Source organism: Centroberyx gerrardi, chromosome 14 (genome assembly GCF_048128805.1).
Source record: "Centroberyx gerrardi isolate f3 chromosome 14, fCenGer3.hap1.cur.20231027, whole genome shotgun sequence".
Classification (NCBI taxonomy): domain Eukaryota; kingdom Metazoa; phylum Chordata; class Actinopteri; order Beryciformes; family Berycidae; genus Centroberyx; species Centroberyx gerrardi.
Window position 1 is genome coordinate 16203682 of NC_136010.1, and position 16771 is coordinate 16220452.

The 16771-nt window shown below is 43.2% G+C and overlaps 2 protein-coding genes across 2 annotated transcripts; both read right to left on the bottom strand.

The window, feature by feature from the left end:
• Positions 1-1087: 1087 nt before the first annotated feature.
• LOC139931176 (caspase recruitment domain-containing protein 19-like) lies at positions 1088-5831 on the bottom strand. The gene is made up of 6 exons (XM_071924612.2): positions 5720-5831; positions 4008-4153; positions 3747-3903; positions 2847-2915; positions 1719-1784; positions 1088-1405 (listed from the first exon to the last, which is right to left on the bottom strand). The coding sequence occupies exons 1-6, from the start codon at positions 5724-5726 to the stop codon at positions 1290-1292; spliced, it is 561 nt and encodes a 186-aa protein (XP_071780713.2). The 5' UTR covers positions 5727-5831; the 3' UTR covers positions 1088-1289.
• A 547-nt stretch (positions 5832-6378) lies between these two features.
• susd3 (sushi domain containing 3) lies at positions 6379-11404 on the bottom strand. Its single transcript, XM_071924605.2, has 5 exons — positions 11004-11404; positions 8704-8898; positions 7590-7737; positions 7299-7463; positions 6379-7188 (listed from the first exon to the last, which is right to left on the bottom strand). Exons 1-5 carry the CDS (start codon positions 11086-11088, stop codon positions 6828-6830), a joined length of 954 nt encoding a protein of 317 aa, XP_071780706.2. The 5' UTR covers positions 11089-11404; the 3' UTR covers positions 6379-6827.
• Between the last annotated feature and the right edge of the window lie 5367 nt (positions 11405-16771).

Consider the following 16771-nt stretch of genomic DNA (forward strand, 5'->3'; position numbering starts at 1 on the left):
TGCTAGTCGAGCTTGCTATTTCTTGAGCTGTCAAATAAACCTTTAAAATGATGTTTTACTATTCTTTTTAGCTTTTAGAGGTTTGCCGTCTAGCTTTTAATTAAGTTGACTTCGCTCATTCAATCAGTTTGACTGTCATTATTAACTAATGGGGGTATTCTGTTGCTCTTGACTGTCATTGTTATAGCACAACAGCACATTTTCCATCATCCTTGTTTCCCACTGTGGCTGACTGTTTGGGGGAGCAGTGCCCTCTAGTGCATTTATTGATGCTCTTCAACCACTGAGCTAAATGTTTTATCATCCTCTCCATTTCATGTTCACAGTAAAAACAGCCAGCTTGCTCTGGCAGCAGACTAAACAGTGCCAGACACATAGCCTAGAAATAAACTGTACTGGTACTAACCTACCACAGATGGTGGATGTGGTTTTCTTTATGTCCTGTAAAAATGTAATACTAAAGAAGTCCTCACTATGAATTTCCCTTTTTGATTACAACAATATATAAAGACGTTAAATGCTGATGATGTTTGCTGCCTTTATACACATTTCTCTGTATACTGTATCAATTACCACCATACTAGAGAAAAATAAGATACAGCTCCAGATGATGATCCAAAGACTGTTCGGTAAGTTTATTAAGTTTCTGGTAAGGGTGAATTGAGAAGTGCTTTACACACAATTCAAGTATGATTAATAGTTGAACATCAGGATAGTGCAATGCAACAGATTTGCAACAATCTGTTGATCACAGCTTTAGAAGGCACTATAAGTAGGTGAGCTGGTGAAAATAGCTGTTGTGTGTTTAAGAGATTGACATGCCAATAAACTGTACAGTGGGACTGACTAAAGTGTGTTGATATAGTGCTGCCAAGTTCAGATTAGTTAGATTTCATTCAAAGTGAGATCCATTCCACACTCGCTCTGCTTTGTCAATATTAATGTTCATTTCACTCAGCTCTTTGCACACAATTAATTCAGCCAAAACTCATAGATTCAAGCACTAAGGTGGCACATTATGCACTCTATTTTATCCTGTAAAGGGATGTCTGTTCAGATAGGACTCATGTAAGACACTCCCAGAAATGGGTCCAGTCAATCATATTTTAGCTTCTGATTGAAATTTCAGGGATTAAGAAACAAGTAAATTAGTATTTACAAATATGTACAATTTCATAAAATAGCACCTTATAGCCCTGGTAGTATAAGAGTTTGGCATAGCAAAGTGGCAGATTTTGAGGCTTGTTCCTCTCATAGTGTTAGCTCTTCAGCATTCATGGTTGATGGTCTCATTTTTTCTTGGTTCCAACGTCAGCGTAGGAAATGAAAACGTCTTTCGCCCCACTAGTGAGTCCTGCTGCAGAGCAGTGAAGAAATGCACCGGTACCTCTCAGTGTCTCGCCCTCTGTGGGTAGAGAGAGCAGGAAGGGAATGAGTTTAAAGTGATATGGAGATAGTGGCTGAGAGACAAGGAAATCTGGATGAAAGCAGAGGAATATAGGAAATTATGTAAATTTAAAGAGGGAACGAAGGAGAGGAAGTAAATTGAAAATACATGATAAAACAGTAAAAAGCCCTTTGAATCCTTTCAAAGCTTTCAATATGCGTCAATATTCTAACGTTGTTTCATAGGCCCTTCCACTTACGCTTTTTTTTCATGAGAAGACAATGTAGAATCTAAATGTAGAAACACGTCTCTATCACTCTGTATGACTCACCTCCATAATAGTAGAGCATTGCGAGACCAACTGCAAAGCTGAAACAGCCCAGGAAGAACATGGGTCCTTCAGAAAGAGAGAGATAAAAGAGAGTGAGAGTTCTCGTCATCAGTTACAAGGCCAGGGAGATAGACTATTTGAATAAGTGGGGTGTATTTTCCTAACAGATTATATGGACTACACAAATGCTCCTGATATGAAGTAACAAAAGGGATCCAGGAAGCGCAACTCTACATTGGTATGAAACAAGGCTACTCCATTTAAAAAGGAACATGGTCAAGAGTACAGCCCAAATATGATCAACAAAAGCACAATTTTCATATTATTCACAGCCTAAAACACTGAGCAGCACAGAATAAAGATTAAAAAAGTCTCGTTCTGTGTGTGTCTCATGACTGGGAGTGAGGGCTTCATTAGACCCATACACTATGGATGACCCAATTCCCTGTCTGACATTACCTTTGACCCACTGGATGAACCCCTGACTGTTCAAAGGAATGCGGGACAGAGGAAGCTGTTTGGGACGAGGGGTCGCACGTGAGCTTAACTGACCCACAAAGCCAGAGCGCTGGATGTAATAGGATGATGAATGGTGGTGCAGTGCAAAGCAGTGGGGCCCACATTGTGATGCTAGGGGTTAAAAGGTTCAGCAGACAACTACGTTTGGCGAAGAACAAAGCTCGGTCGGGCTTAAGAGGCTTATTTGAGGCTGCAGATGGATCAGTGAGGGGTACAGAGGAATCCCCCACACACAAAAAACCTAAAGACCACTCAACTTAAAAACCATCTTAGTAGTCATGCAGCCGTATTAACAGCAGTCAACACAGATTAAGTTACGCCAGCACTAGGTTAGGCGATGTCTATGTCTGCAATATACAGTACAGTGCAAAATTCTTAGGCACATGTGAAAAAAAAAATCTGTAAAGTATAGATGCTTTCAAAAATAATGAAATTAAAAGTTTCTAAATATCAAAAAAGTTACTATAAAGAGCAGTCTACTGACACACTAATGCAGAAAACAAATAAACATCTAAGATAAAATTTATATAAAAAATCTAGGGTGCCTAAGACTTTTTCCCAGTACTGTACTTGTAGTCAGCAGTGGTGTGAGATGTTAATAAGATTTACCCCTCTCATTAAGCACATATCGCTCTCGGCGGATTGCCACACTGTTAGTCCATTTTGGGTCTGCCATCTCTAGAACAGAGAGTGAAAATTGGTTAGTGGGTAACACCCACACATAAAATAACAGCCTGTGTGCAATATCAAATCCAACAGTTGGACTGCACTGCTTTTGTCCAGGCAGCAACTCTCTCAGCGGCTTCTCTCTGTATCCTAAATAGGATAAGCCTACACACAGTGACAGTGGCCAGACGGGACAATTGCACAGTGGGGGGTGCGCCATTATAGGACACTGTGGAGGTTGCTAGTCTGATTTACCTAATGTGTCTCACTTTGTTTACATGTTGGATAAACTGGAAACCTTAACTAGGAAAGCATGACAGACAAAAAGAGGGACCTGCTGTCCAATTACAGACAAAGGAACTGATATACAGAGAGAAGCGCTTCAGGTTAAGATGACCCTCATTTAGGTAATGTGTCAGGGTAATTGCTGTAATAACATCATGCACAGGAGGAATTTTTAGAGAATGGAAAACAGTTTCTGAACCCAAAACCCACAAGATGGCATGTTTGCACACTTGTACAACACACAGCCACAAACACACAAACAACGGTCTTCTAGGCTAGCAGTTTGTAAAGTGGCAGCACTTGGCGGTCTGAGGAAGTTGCCAGCAAAATGAAGACCTATCTGTCATTTCATTTACTAGAAGCTGGGACGTGGCGTGCATAAAGAGGTCAGTTCTGAACATAGATTTCACAGCCTCCACTGATATCGCCACACCTAGTCAATTCTGCACTAAATCATATACAGTATCAAAAATATTTTCAGATGTGGGTCTGTGGGATAAAATCTTGTGAGAGGGGAGGTTCTCGGCTTGGCAGTCTCTGCTCTTAGCAGCGTTGTACCTCTGTGTCTGACTCTGCTGGGCAGGCTGAAGTAGACGTCCTCAGCGTGGATGTGAAGTCCTCTGTAGAATTCATGACACGCCTCCTCGCCCTTCACCTGCAGGTGCTTCAGCAGCTCCGCCAGTCGCACCTTGGTGGGCACACCCAGGTTCCTGAACTGCAGGGAGACACGTGCCGTATTGGATCACTGAACAGGATGGTTATTTGTCTGAAGCACCCCATTCACTGCATATCTAAACAGCGTTATCTCTGTGTAGTCACCCTGTGGGCCTCCTTGTCACTGAGTGTCTGGGGGTAGATCCTGTTGAGCTGCAGCACCAGGCTGTCCACCAGCTCAGTGTCCATCCTCTGATCTGAGCACAGGAACTGGGCGTCCCTCTGGAGCTGCTCGTGGTAACAGTCAATGTCTGGCCAAGGAAGATAGAAACATAGACATAGTTTAATGCACTATACACTACACACACACTTCTAAATTCCACAAATTGAAGGGAATAGTAATAAAGACATAAGCCAGGTCAGAGGGCCACTAGAAACGGGTTATGACCTTTTACAATTAGAGCATGCTAAAAAGCTCTAACTGGAGGCCTGCAGAGTTTGCGTCTAGTCTTAAGTAGTTTCTTCGGGAGCTGGATTTGGCATCGGCCCTGTTCTGAAAATAAATGGCTAAGAGGCAGTGGTGGGTAGAGTACTGAAAATCTATACTCAAGGAAAAGTACAATTACTCCCATAAAAAATGACTCAAGTAAAAGTGAAAATTACCATTTGAGAAACCTGCTCAAGTAAAAGTAAAAAAGTAACTGGTTAATAAATTACTCAAAGTACAAGTTACTTTCCATTTTAATATTTTTTAGGGTGTGCGGGCCAGTGCAAAATAATGAAAAAACAGCACTTTCTTAGCCCTTTATAAAACAGAATATAAGTCTGTTTAACTCTAGTATTTACAGACATTATGAAAGTAACCAAACCTATTACAGCCCCAAAATGCAGTAGATACCGAATACAATACTATTAATTAAAACTCAGATTTTCTGTTCTGTAGTGTTACTCCCTGTACCAAGACCTCAGTCAATCAACTAGAGAATGAAAACTTCTTTCCATTCACATTTTTCATTTGGGGATACCCATTTGTTGGAAGCTGCCTCTTGTTCTGGGTTTTGCTCCGTCATCATCGCATCGTGGTCAAGGCAGCTGGCAGCTTGGCATCTGCAGTAGAGGTGCTCCTCGCGCGCTCTCCCCCCCTACACTCAATCCCCGCATTTACAGCAGACTAGTTGTAACAAAGGTATAAATGGCAAATGTAGTTAAGTAAAAAGTAGATTACTGGCTCAAAAATATACTCGAGTAAAGAGTAGAAGTACAGTTTAAAAAAAGGAACTAAAAGTACTCGTTCCTTAAAAAAAACTACTTTTTTACTCATGTGCGTTACTTGTAATGCGTTACCCACCCATGCTAAGAGGTTTATTGTCTCCTTTTAGAAAGATAAAGTGCAGTTGCTGCAAATATGTCCAGTTACTGAAATATTCTGCCAGTGTGGGTGATATGTTTATAATACAGTTTTACTTTATTCATTAATTAATAAAGTATCTTGACACAAGGCAGAGTGAGTGATAAACATGAGGAGAATGGCACCGTCTGACATAACGCAATAGATTATAGAATGTAAATAGACCTGCATATTAAATTGCTCATGCTTTATTTATAGATAGCCTACTGGACGGGAACTTCCCGCTATTTCAAGACTTGTGAAAGTAACGCCCAGTAGCCACAATTTTCAAATGAAGCCCAAATTATCAAGATTAAACTTTGTAAAACTGTATTATTATGAAGAAGGACATGCAACAGGTAGCGGCGCCCTGCAGGACAGTGTGGCCATCACCTTCTCTCTCTGTTATCCATGAGTCCTGCAACAGTGCGCTAGGATTACTGAACATTATCCAAAATAAGCCCCGACATCTTATCCTTTATTCACAAACCTGCCATGCTGACAAACGGCGTGAGTTATTTGACGTCGCCCTTTTCGACCGACGGTCTCTCCAACCGGTAAAACTTCCTGCTCTTCCCGGTGTGACGGTCTCTTGTCCCTTTGACATCAGCACGTTTGACCACCGGCGCCGCCCTGCGCCCGGTGCCACGGACTGACCTCCAGGCCCGCTTTCCCCCGAGCAGCGCTTATTATAACCCGCAGACAGCGACAGTAGGCAGATTAACAGAACAGCAGGAGGAAAGCCTGCTGCTGCAAACACTGACTGAACCACAGGACTACCGTTTATCAGTTTCCCTTCTGCCATGTGCTAATGATCAACTTGATCAATTAGGCCTGCCAATAATAACAATAATAATAATAATAATAATAATAATAATAATAATAATAATAATAATAATATAATAATAATAATAATAATCACCTGTTTTGTTTCCCTTTTCTATTCTAATTCTCAGCAAAGAAAGGAAATATAGGCCTAATGCAATTCTCCTTACCTTTTAATACAGTCTATTCTATACCACCTTGTACTAGGAAATTCCTACAGTGTAAGCTACGTCATAAGTAAACATTTACGTCCATCCCTCAGAGGGAAATGTACACCATAAGCTCTTCCCATCATTGCAATACACTCTGTGAGTCATTATGAACAGATATCATGATTTATTCACATTCCTTCAAATGATATGTACATATTTACAGCGTGGACAGCGTGCTTTCCTCAGTACTCCTCCAATTATAAGGAAAAGTCATCCAAGTACATTAGGAAATAGCCTTCCTCGTACGGAGTGAAGACTGGCTTCCTGAAAGTGCAATGGCTCCCCTTTTCCGACAGAGGGCAGTGCGCCCTCACAATTCACAAAAGGCACGTACGTCCATCTGCGCAGTATGCCTTGAAAGCCTTCAGGTAATACCGCAAACATTCAACACTCTAAAAGACCAGGAATATGCAGTGAGTACCTCCTGGAGTCCTCATTGATACACAGTTGATACTGTAGTACAGATTTGGTCATGGGGTTTACGCCCAGGTTGACAATAGTAAACAAGTTCTTGACTGATGGTCAGTTCATTCATCTCCACATGGTCTTTATTCTCCCTCCTCACACTGATATAATCCTTATGGACCATTCCTTGGCGGAGTTGATATTATTCCTGTAGGACTCGTCTGCGGCTGATTGGTTCGCGACTGACAGACCGCTCTCCTGTCCTCCGTACTGCCACACCAAACCAGCGCCGGGCCCCACCGCTGAGATCTGGACCAGGCCTGAGTTCTGGCTTTGACAGGAGGACCAAGAGGGTCCGACGTACTGAGGCAGGTCAGGGTTCTGCTCCCGTTCTGAGTTTTGGGGCAGGAGAGGCTGGTCGTAGCCACGGCCAGGCAGGGGAGCGAGCAGAGGAGCGGGGCCAAAGCTGCAGGCTGAAGGCGGGACAGTCAGACCGCGGGCGTAATGCTGAGGATATCTGTGGAGGAAAAGACAGGCAGAGGGTCTTTAGTGTTTCTGCTGGTCTGTATGTCTTGCTATTCCTTTGCCCTTTTTGAGCAATAAAGCAAAAGTGAGGCGACTTCTCACCTGCAGGCCCTCTTGTTGTCACACAGGACGGGGTCGTGGTCGTCCCACAGCGACAGGACCTTCTCCTGGGTGTTGTTGTTGTTGTTCCTGCCCTTATGACTGTAGCGGGACCTGTTATCCACCCGCTGTTCCATCCGCTCCTCCCGGTGCCACAGATCCATCTCCCTGGCAAAAATAAAAGATTAAATCAGCGCATCAGTGTATGGGTTTGAAATTGTATCGCAGGAAATTGGCTGAAAACTCTCATCTCTGGAGAAGCTCTCTTTCGTTTTTCGTTTACGCCTCACTCACCTCTCCTGCTTTTTCTTTTTCTCCTCTTTGACACAGTCGAGCAAACAGCAGATGATGAAGGCCATGGACATGAGGAGGATGATGGCAGAGCTCACAATGGATGCCAACACAGCCACACGGAAACCATAGTCCTCATAGGGAGACAGGGCTGGAGTGACAGAGGGGAGGATAGATGATTGATTTATTGATTAATTGATGGATTTTATTTCCACGTCATGCACTCAAGGTTCCCAGCCCACGTGGGTTTACAAGATGCATCCACACATCACACTGCAATGTGTGTATTCCTGATCAAACTCAGGTATCACACAAAGTGCATTGCCACTTTGCCCAAACTTTACAGATAAAGTCTGCCACGTAGAATGCAAATGCTTCATTTTCTGAAATATATCTCAAGCCTTTCATGATCATCTAGCAAAAAGAGATTAGAATAAATAGAAGTCATTTTGCAACAAAGCACACTTCCCAGCTCATCATGGAAGTGACAATAAAACATAATAAGAATTTCATTTTCGATTTCTCCCAAATTTCACATGAGACAGATTCTGCCCTCCTACGGTGATTGATGCTGAAATATAATTAAAATCTGCGCTCACTTTTTCGACTCAATAACCAAAAGAATAACTAACTGTGCACCTACTCAAAATGATTCATCTCCACCTGCATTAGCAGAAATATTTACTTTTAATGAGATATATCCTCAAGCAATAAATTATTTTCTTTCCAATGTATTGTCATAATTGAGAGTATTAAGCCTTGCAAGCCAAGTACTGTCACAACAGTAAGTACACATCTTTATGTGACATTGCCCAGAGCCAGAGTGCCCATCACATAATCTTTAATATATATTCCGTCTCTTCGGAATAATGAGAAGACAGACAGTTTGGGGGAAAGTTTTGCAGCCTCTGCAATTTTCCCAGTGAATGCATTTTGAACGTTTAATTTGCCACCACCCACACACTTTGGTTATACGCTATGTGAACAGTGGCTTCAGAAGATAACATGCACCTGGCTAACAGCATGACAATCCCGCTATGTGTTTCATTCTGTCTATATTAACTTCAGGCTGCGGTGGTTGTGCATGCTGTAGGGTTCAGTCTCCATTGCTACTTACGTTTACAATAGGTCTCCCCGACCCACTGGGTGCTGTTGGTGCCCATGACACAGACCAGGTCGCTCCCTATCAGTCTGTGTTTGGCTGGGCACTGCAGGGAGATGACTGTGCCCACATTGGTGCCGTTGCCCTGGACGATCCTCTGGGTGCCGAGGGCCGGCAGGGGCATGGGCATGCACTGACCCTGGGAGACACCTAACAGAAACAACTGATGGTGAGCTGGTGATTATATCAACCAAAACACTGGCTGTGATTGGCTACACTATGTGGCAGGCCAGCGAATACCAGAAGAAGTTAGATGTGCATTAATTAACAAAAGTTTACACTCATGTATAATTCATACATTTTCAAAAAGAAATCTGAATTCACGGAGAAGATCAGACAGCTCAAAATGCAAAAAAGTGGCACAACAAAATTCAGGGTGAACAGTACGAACAATAAACAAGTATGGAGCACTGCAGCTGAAATTCAGTGCAGAATGGGACAGTCATTCCACAGCTATCAGTGCTGAACCCCTGTAGGGGCTGCACAACACTGCGTGACAAAAACACAACCCCCTCTGTAACCGCCGCGCGCTTTGCTGCATCGAATGCTAACTGTATCGAAGCAGGAAATGTGATAAATCATTAAACAAAAGGCCTGCAAGGCTGGTGGAAACGCACAGGCCATCTGGAGCCATGTTAAACAACCAGTTATCATACAGCACAGAGCTCAGCACGTTACAGGAGGCGAGGTCTCACTGTGTCAGCTGAGTACACCAGCAGTCTGGCAGTGATGAACTGTGGCCCGAGTTATAATGTAGGACCAACACTTCATAATGACACAAGCTGCTGGAATGTAAATAAACACTGACATCAGTTCGGTGATTTCCAACAAGAGAGCGAGGGAGGAGAGTCTGACTAGGTCCAAGTCTGAATCAGCCTGTTTATTGAAGGAAAACAGCTTCTCTCTTCCAACAGAAAACAACAGACTTGTGACGTGAGAGATATCTTGTTGCTCTTTGTCACTCTAATGAAGGAAGATCTGTGAGATGGGATGTGCACTTTCTGGTGGAGTGTGTAGTGCAGCATTGCCACCACAAGAGGTGCCCCGTCCTTACAGTACTGTAAATCACATGTGATACAGTACTGTAAATCACACATTACTTTTTTACTGACAGAGAAAGGTAGAGATGGACAGAGAGAGAGAGAGAGATACTGACTGAGATTAAGTGAAGTAGACTCATTTAGCTCATCTTTTTCAGTGCAATAGAGCGCTCCACCATTCTCCCTCATCTCTCTCTGTCTCTGTGTCTGTCTGTGTGTGTGTGTGTGTGTGTGTGTTTGTATGATAGAGAGAGTTATTGGCTTCTGATCAAAGAGCTCTGAACACTGTGAGAGAGTGAAACTGGGCCTGGCTGAACTGGGATAAATAGACCACTCAAGGCCATCAGCATTAGCCCACCATTCAAGTTTATGTAACACAAGGACGTGCAAGCAGAGAGCATCACTTCTATGTAACTTTTGCGTGTGTGTGTGTGTGTGTGTGTGTGTGTGTGTGTGTGTGTGTGTGTGTGTGTGTGTGTGATGTATATGGCCAGCTGTGCATTGGCCTGAGGTTTTCAATGAAAGCAAGGTGTTACTGATGTGAAAGTAGCCGTGCCAGGTTGAAACCCACCCATGTTGCCTCCTCTCTCACTTCCTCTTCCTTTGGTTATGCACTACAGCACACATTGCATGGTATGTTTTGTTTTTTTTTTAGACTGAAAAGGCTTAAAGTTGTGTTCATTCAATTTTCAGTCAAATATCCCCAGATCTGACTGCACCCCTCCACAAGAAACCTGACTTTTTGTAGCCTATTAGGCCTATGTACAGTATAATGCAATGTATCATTGTTATATTTCTCACAAACTGTTTTACACCCAACAACAAAATACAATAAAATCAATAACTATATTAATCCTATGACAAATTTTAGTCACAGCAAATCTAATTCCCTATTGGAATATTATAGTGATACCACACGAGATAAAACATAACATTAGGTCACTATAAACGCACAGACACACTATAAATCCCTATAGGAATATTATAGTGATTTTTTTGAGGGGGTATATTTTTGAATGGTGCGCGTATAATTGCTCAAAAAGAGTCCGCCTTCTTACCTGCTCCCAAATTATGTTAGTGTGAAATCCTACAGTAGGTACCGATAGGTGATGATAAGAATAGAAGTGAGTGCAAATAACAAATGCCTATCCCACTCCCACCCACTCGAGTAGAGTGTTATGAATCAATAAGACAGCATTTGGTTATCTGTCTTACCTGAATTATTCCGGACACGGTTGTCATTTTCGTTTGTAAAATCAGTTCTGGACACATCAGCTACTGAAGCCGTTGCCGCTGACATGCTGGTGGCAGACAGACAGCCCCTCACTCCGCTGCTCTGGACGTGCGTAAAGACTGCGCAACGGTGCTCCTCTGCGCCCGGTACCGGGTAAACAGATCGGGATTCCGTCGCTGGTTCGTGCGTGAGCTTCTCCGAGCAATTTTATTCGCCCCTCTCTCCCTCCCGTTGAACGGCTTGTCATCCACAGAGTTCCTCCCACAATGCTTCCTCTCCGCAACAATCACCGACACTCTAATGCCCGTTTTGGACAGCGGGCAGCACGAGAGCGCTCAGAAGCGGATGAGCGCTCAGGAGGACGCTCGGTCAAGACCTCGTCGAGCAAAGCAAAAATGACTTTGTGGATTACATCAGGTCGGGTCAAGTTGTATGTCGGAGCTGCGCTTTGTGAGCAGGACAGTTACGAGAAACTCCACCCGCAATTATAAACTGCTCTTTGTGGGCAGAGTGCCACGCCGCTGCTGTCAGTATTTAGTGCTACATACAGTTAGGATTTAAAAAAATGTGCAGAACACACATTAGCATAGTAAAGCTGCTCGGACCAGTGCCACTGCACACTAAGCTTACATTTCCTCACTCCTGACACGTGAACCCACATGCATACAGTAAATGTCTGCAATGTCTGTTGATCTTTCGGCTGAGATCAGTCAGTGCTGTTTGGGGGATCTTTACCTATCAAGGCTTCAGTAAATCAGCAGGACAGGACGTGTTTCCATCTAAATGTACTGCGTAGGGCTACATTTGACTGTATGACATCAAAAGTCTTATTTATCTTAAACTAATCCCACAATCCTCACTTTTTCCACTTGTCTTTCCGTGTCTTAGTGGACACTCTCTTGTGTCACAGTTCAATTAGGTTTGTGGTAAACCAGCTAATTGGGGGCGGGATGGTATGAATCATTTAACTTTATTTTACTGCTTTGCTGACAGGTTCCTTAATAGAACAGCCATTCAGCCAGCAAAGAGCAATGTACTCAGTCTCAGCACAGAGAACCTGAAAACAGCTCCAAGGAGCAACTTCATTACAAAATGAGTAACCATGCATGGTTGCTATATGGTAAAAGGTAAAAATGTCATATAGAAAAGACAGCTTTTAGTTACAGAAAATCACTATTGAGCTGGGCAAGCACACATCATTCACACACAGACACACACACACACACACACACACACACACACATATATACACACATGTACACAGTAAGAAGGTTTTGAAGCCTGTTTTCAGTTTGTATTCACATCAATAAGCTGCACTTTGCTCTTGTTCAAATTCCACATCGGTCCCATGTCGTTGAGAATTCTGGGCATGCATGAGACTGTTTCTGCTTTGGGTGATAAGTGGGTTTCCACGCTGGCTCAGCCCCGTTCACCTGAGCAACCCCCCTCCGCCACCTCAGACACACTGGGAGCCTCCGTTCAGACAGCAGTTTGCCTCATCCTTCATGAATACATTAGCACTGCTGATTAATGCCGTGCATGCTCAGGTCTCAAGAACTATTGGAATGCTCAAGAGTTATTATTCATAGTTATCCTGGAATATGGTGTTTACTGTGATCTCTATGTTGTGGCGTAACACGGCTCTCTATCAGACCCCCAGAAAGCTCATCAAATTATAGTGCTGATGTATGTGTTATGTTGGCCTGAACAAATGCTAATTGTTTCTGCCACATTCTGCATCAATCTGTGGGCGTGAAACGAGTCTTGCCCTGAAGCCCAGGCTGGTAGCAGAGGGGAACATTTCTAATCTCACACAGCAACACGAGTCCCCATGAAGAGAGGTTGGAGTTCAGCTCACAGTGTCATTGTCGATTATAGTACTGGAGCGAATACAATTGTGCTGTTATAGTATGAGAGTTTGTATCTGTCATTTCCTTTCTTACAAGAGTGATGTGTTGAATTTTATGAAGACATCATAGTTGGAGGCAAGAAAAGTCTCAGAGAATCTCTACTTCTACGTTTAACTCTTTGTTAAACTTCACCACCTCAGCACTGATAACGTCAGAGTTAAAACAGTTCTCCTCTTGAGGATTTTTCTAAAAATATAATTAGAATCCTCTACATGGCCTTCAGAGACAGACAGGGGAGGAAGAGAGAGGGAACGAGAACATTTTGAGAAATTAGTTTGGTCAAAGCTTTCGAGTTTTCTTCTGATTTGGAGATGGTTGCTACAGCAACAGTTAATGTGTTCTGGCATAGTCTCGGTGGGTACAGTTTGGGTTCCCAGTGCCTTCCACTTTATCCACTCCATCCTCCACCCATGCATGTGTGCTGTGTGCTGTGTTCAATCCAATAAACAACCAGGAAGCTTGCTAATGAAGTCCAGGACAATCAATAATGCCTCTTTTACTGTATCAAAAGGGACCAAAGGAGATAGTGATTACCTTTACTTACCGAGAGGTGTCATCACCAAAACAATGTCAGTAAGTAGTAAAGGGAAAAACAAAGAGACAGAGGGAAAGCAGAGAAAGACAGTCAAAGCCTTACTTAACCAGAGGCAGAAGCAAAAGGCTTTCAGGTGGTTGAGATTATATTATTAATCTGATCTGACAAGACAGACAGAGGAAGGTGAGGCAGGTGAGACCGGTCACCTCGGCGTGTCCGCCCTGCCCCTGACACAGTGTGACATGGTGACTCTGCTGGGGGGGAACCACTCCATCACAGAGGTAATTAAGTAGAGCAGGAGGGGCACCATCTCACACTGCCAACAGTCCCATCAACACTCCCACTCTAACTAGGCCACATATGGCTGGAGGTCTGGGTGGAGGAGACTGAAGGTGCCCTCTCCTAAGTGTCCTAGGTTGGTTCCTAAAGTGATAAAGTAGTCATCCAATGAGACATGTAGAAGTGTTTTGTCCATGGACTGACTTCATCCAAAGCCTTCAACATAGAGTATGGATCACTGCTACAGGTATGAGTGAATTGAATCATCTGAGTTTTTGAAATTATTGATTTCCAAAAGGGATATGTAACATTTTGGAATGAAACTCCTCATGGAAACCATTTGATTTCACAGAGTGAGAGAGAGAGTCACATTGAGGATGTAGTGTGTTTCTGTACTGCTGAGCGGTGCATGTGGTAGTCTATCCTCATCAAAGATACTACCACTTCTAAACTGACAATTCCTCAAATTCACACACGCACACACACTCACACCTGCCAATCTGTGCATAACATCATTAATGCTGATTTCTGAAGGAACTGTCACTACTCCAGGCTGGATTGTGGCCACCAGCATCTGGGTGGCTCCATAAATCTGCACCGCCATACGTTCACTGAGAGAGAGAGAGAGAGAGAGAGAGGGAGGGAGGAACACAATAGGGCGAGGAGATGGGGACAGGTACGAGGAATGAGAGTTTAAGAGGAAACTGAGTTGATGAAGCATTTCTGCACTACAGCGCTAACTCAGACGTGCACAGCGTGCGGGGCGTGGAGAACAGAAACACAGCATTACTTAGACACCAGAGAGGATGAGGGGGAGTATTACTGTGGCGATGCTGGGAGGAGAAATTGAGTCGATTAAGCATATTTTTTTTTTTGTAAGGGATTTGTTCAGTAAGGCAGGTGGAATAGCACCTTTACATTAACGAAATATCCATAAGCTGGTATTTCCCACTGAGCTGGTTTTCATCACAGAACTGCATGATGTGTGAGGCATTAAATTACACATGTAAGAGGGAGAAAAAGAAACAGCTTTTCGACTTTCAACAAGCATTTACTATGCAATTAAGTGCTTAACCTGCATTCGGTTTTTGGTACTTCTACACAAAGGTAAACACTGAAATGATATTAATAGTAATGTGATATTTTATTGATCACTGCAAGGAAATTCTCCTTTTGCTTCCCAGAGAGGTCAGAGTGCAGCTATTAAGTTAAACTGCTGCAGTACATCCACAAAAACCTTACACAACCCTACACCCTTAGAGGTCCAGATCCTTTCACACACACACACACACACACACACACACACACTCTCTTGAAAGCTTGCACTCATTATTAGAAATAAAGTCATCTGTCATCTGTAGTGCACAAACAGATGAGAAAGAGAGAGAGAAAGAAAAGAAGAATGAGACATAAATAGGGAGACAAGGTACAAAAGGTCTTCTGTAAATGCATCAGCTCCATTGTGCCATGGTCATACCCTGCAGGTCCCTAAAGTGCCGGGACAGAGGGCGGCCGTGTGTTTCAAGCGGTGCTAATAGGACTGGTGCAATAGAGGACGCTTCCCACTGAGGTATTGACAGAGAGCTCCCAGCAGGGCGGCCCGTGGCTGCTGACAGGACAGCAGGGGAGAGGACAGACTGGGAGGACAGGAATGGATGTGCTGAAAGAGACAGGAGAGAGAAAGGGGAAAGCGATGAGGTCGTTAGTCCTGAACGTAAGAGGTGTGGAAGAGGGCAACTACAGGAGGAAAGAGTGACAGAGAAGTACGTTTAAAGTTTAAAGTTTAAATCTCGCTTCCTTAATGTGATGTATTTCCTGTTGAAACAGGATATTGGGGCGGGACATAACGCAAGGAGGGATCATTTAAAAGTTTGTTCAAAAATCTGGTGATTTTTATGTATTTTTATGTAATTTTTAGGTACAAAACGAGGTCACCACTAGATATTTTCTATTTTCCAGGAAGTAAAAGCAATGAAATTTGGATATAGAATATATAGTCATTTTTTGGCATAAATTGTCAAATAGGTGTATAGTATGATTAAGTTAGAATGAGCTAAAAAGGTGAAAGAATCATTTTTAGTAGGAAAGTGTCCCATCTAGGGATTCATCTGGGGCCAGTGTGCCCAGTGTAAAACATTGTTAGTTTCAGGTTAACATGACAATCTGCAGTTTGCCAGAGGAGTGAAGCATCACCGAGAGGAGAGACAAGGTAATGAGTTTGATAACGGAGGAAAAGAAAATCTACTTTTCATATCAGGCCGGCTATGGTCTGGTGGCTCGGCTGTGAAGTTCATCCACTTGTTATCTTGGGTCTGTCTAGGTGCCTGTGTGGGTTCACCGTCCTCCATTCACAGGATAACAGATATAAGCTAGGAGTTTGAAGAGTTTGAAGCACTCGGCTTTAGAGGGGAAAACTTGAGATAATCTGCTTTTTCCTACAGTACACATGTCTAATCTCTCTCTCTCTCTCTCTCTCTCTCTCTCTCTCTCTCTCTCTCTCTCTCTCTCTCTCTCTCTCTCTCTCTCTCTCTCTCTCTCTCTCTCTCTCTCTCTCTCTCTCTCTCTCTCTCTCTCTCTCTCTCTCTCTCTCTCTCTCTCTCTCTCTCTCTCTCTCTCTCTCTCTCTCTCTCTCTCTCTCTCTCTCTCTCTCTCTCTCTCTCTCTCTCTCTCTCCTGTGTTATATACAGTATTCATTGTGTCAACCTCTCAGCTAGTGAGTAGGTCCAGTGGAGCTTTTAGAGAAACTCTTTTATACAGAGTGTCCTTTCAGGCTGTGTAACTGATCGAATAGTGATTGGATGCATTTTGTATATCATTGGATAAACAGTCTATTTCTAGGCAATGTTTGTGTATGCGTGTAGGGTGACTTTGTTTCACAGCATCTCACTTGCCGGTGTATTTCTTTGCTTTTGCCAAATGAGTCATTCTGACATGAGATGTGTATTCCTGTTATTCCAAACGACCCGTTTCTTTCAATGAGCTTTAGATGTTGCCCTGTTGTTCCATGTCATTTCACAATGCTCCG

What these genes read in the sequence shown, in the direction of transcription:
- LOC139931176 (XM_071924612.2), bottom strand. An exon ending in ATATGTGCTTAATGAGAGGG is followed by an intron (nt 1,785 to 2,846) that starts GTAAATCTTATT and finishes CTCTTTCTGAAG; the next exon opens with GACCCATGTTCTTCCTGGGC. An exon ending in AATGCTCTACTATTATGGAG is followed by an intron (nt 1,406 to 1,718) that starts GTGAGTCATACA and finishes CTCTACCCACAG; the next exon opens with AGGGCGAGACACTGAGAGGT.
- susd3 (XM_071924605.2), bottom strand. Translation starts at nt 11,088, where the DNA reads ATGTCAGCGGCAACGGCTTCAGTAGCTGATGTGTCCAGAACTGATTTT. An exon ending in CCGTGTCCGGAATAATTCAG is followed by an intron (nt 8,899 to 11,003) that starts GTAAGACAGATA and finishes TGTTTCTGTTAG; the next exon opens with GTGTCTCCCAGGGTCAGTGC. An exon ending in CGGGGAGACCTATTGTAAAC is followed by an intron (nt 7,738 to 8,703) that starts GTAAGTAGCAAT and finishes CTGTCACTCCAG; the next exon opens with CCCTGTCTCCCTATGAGGAC.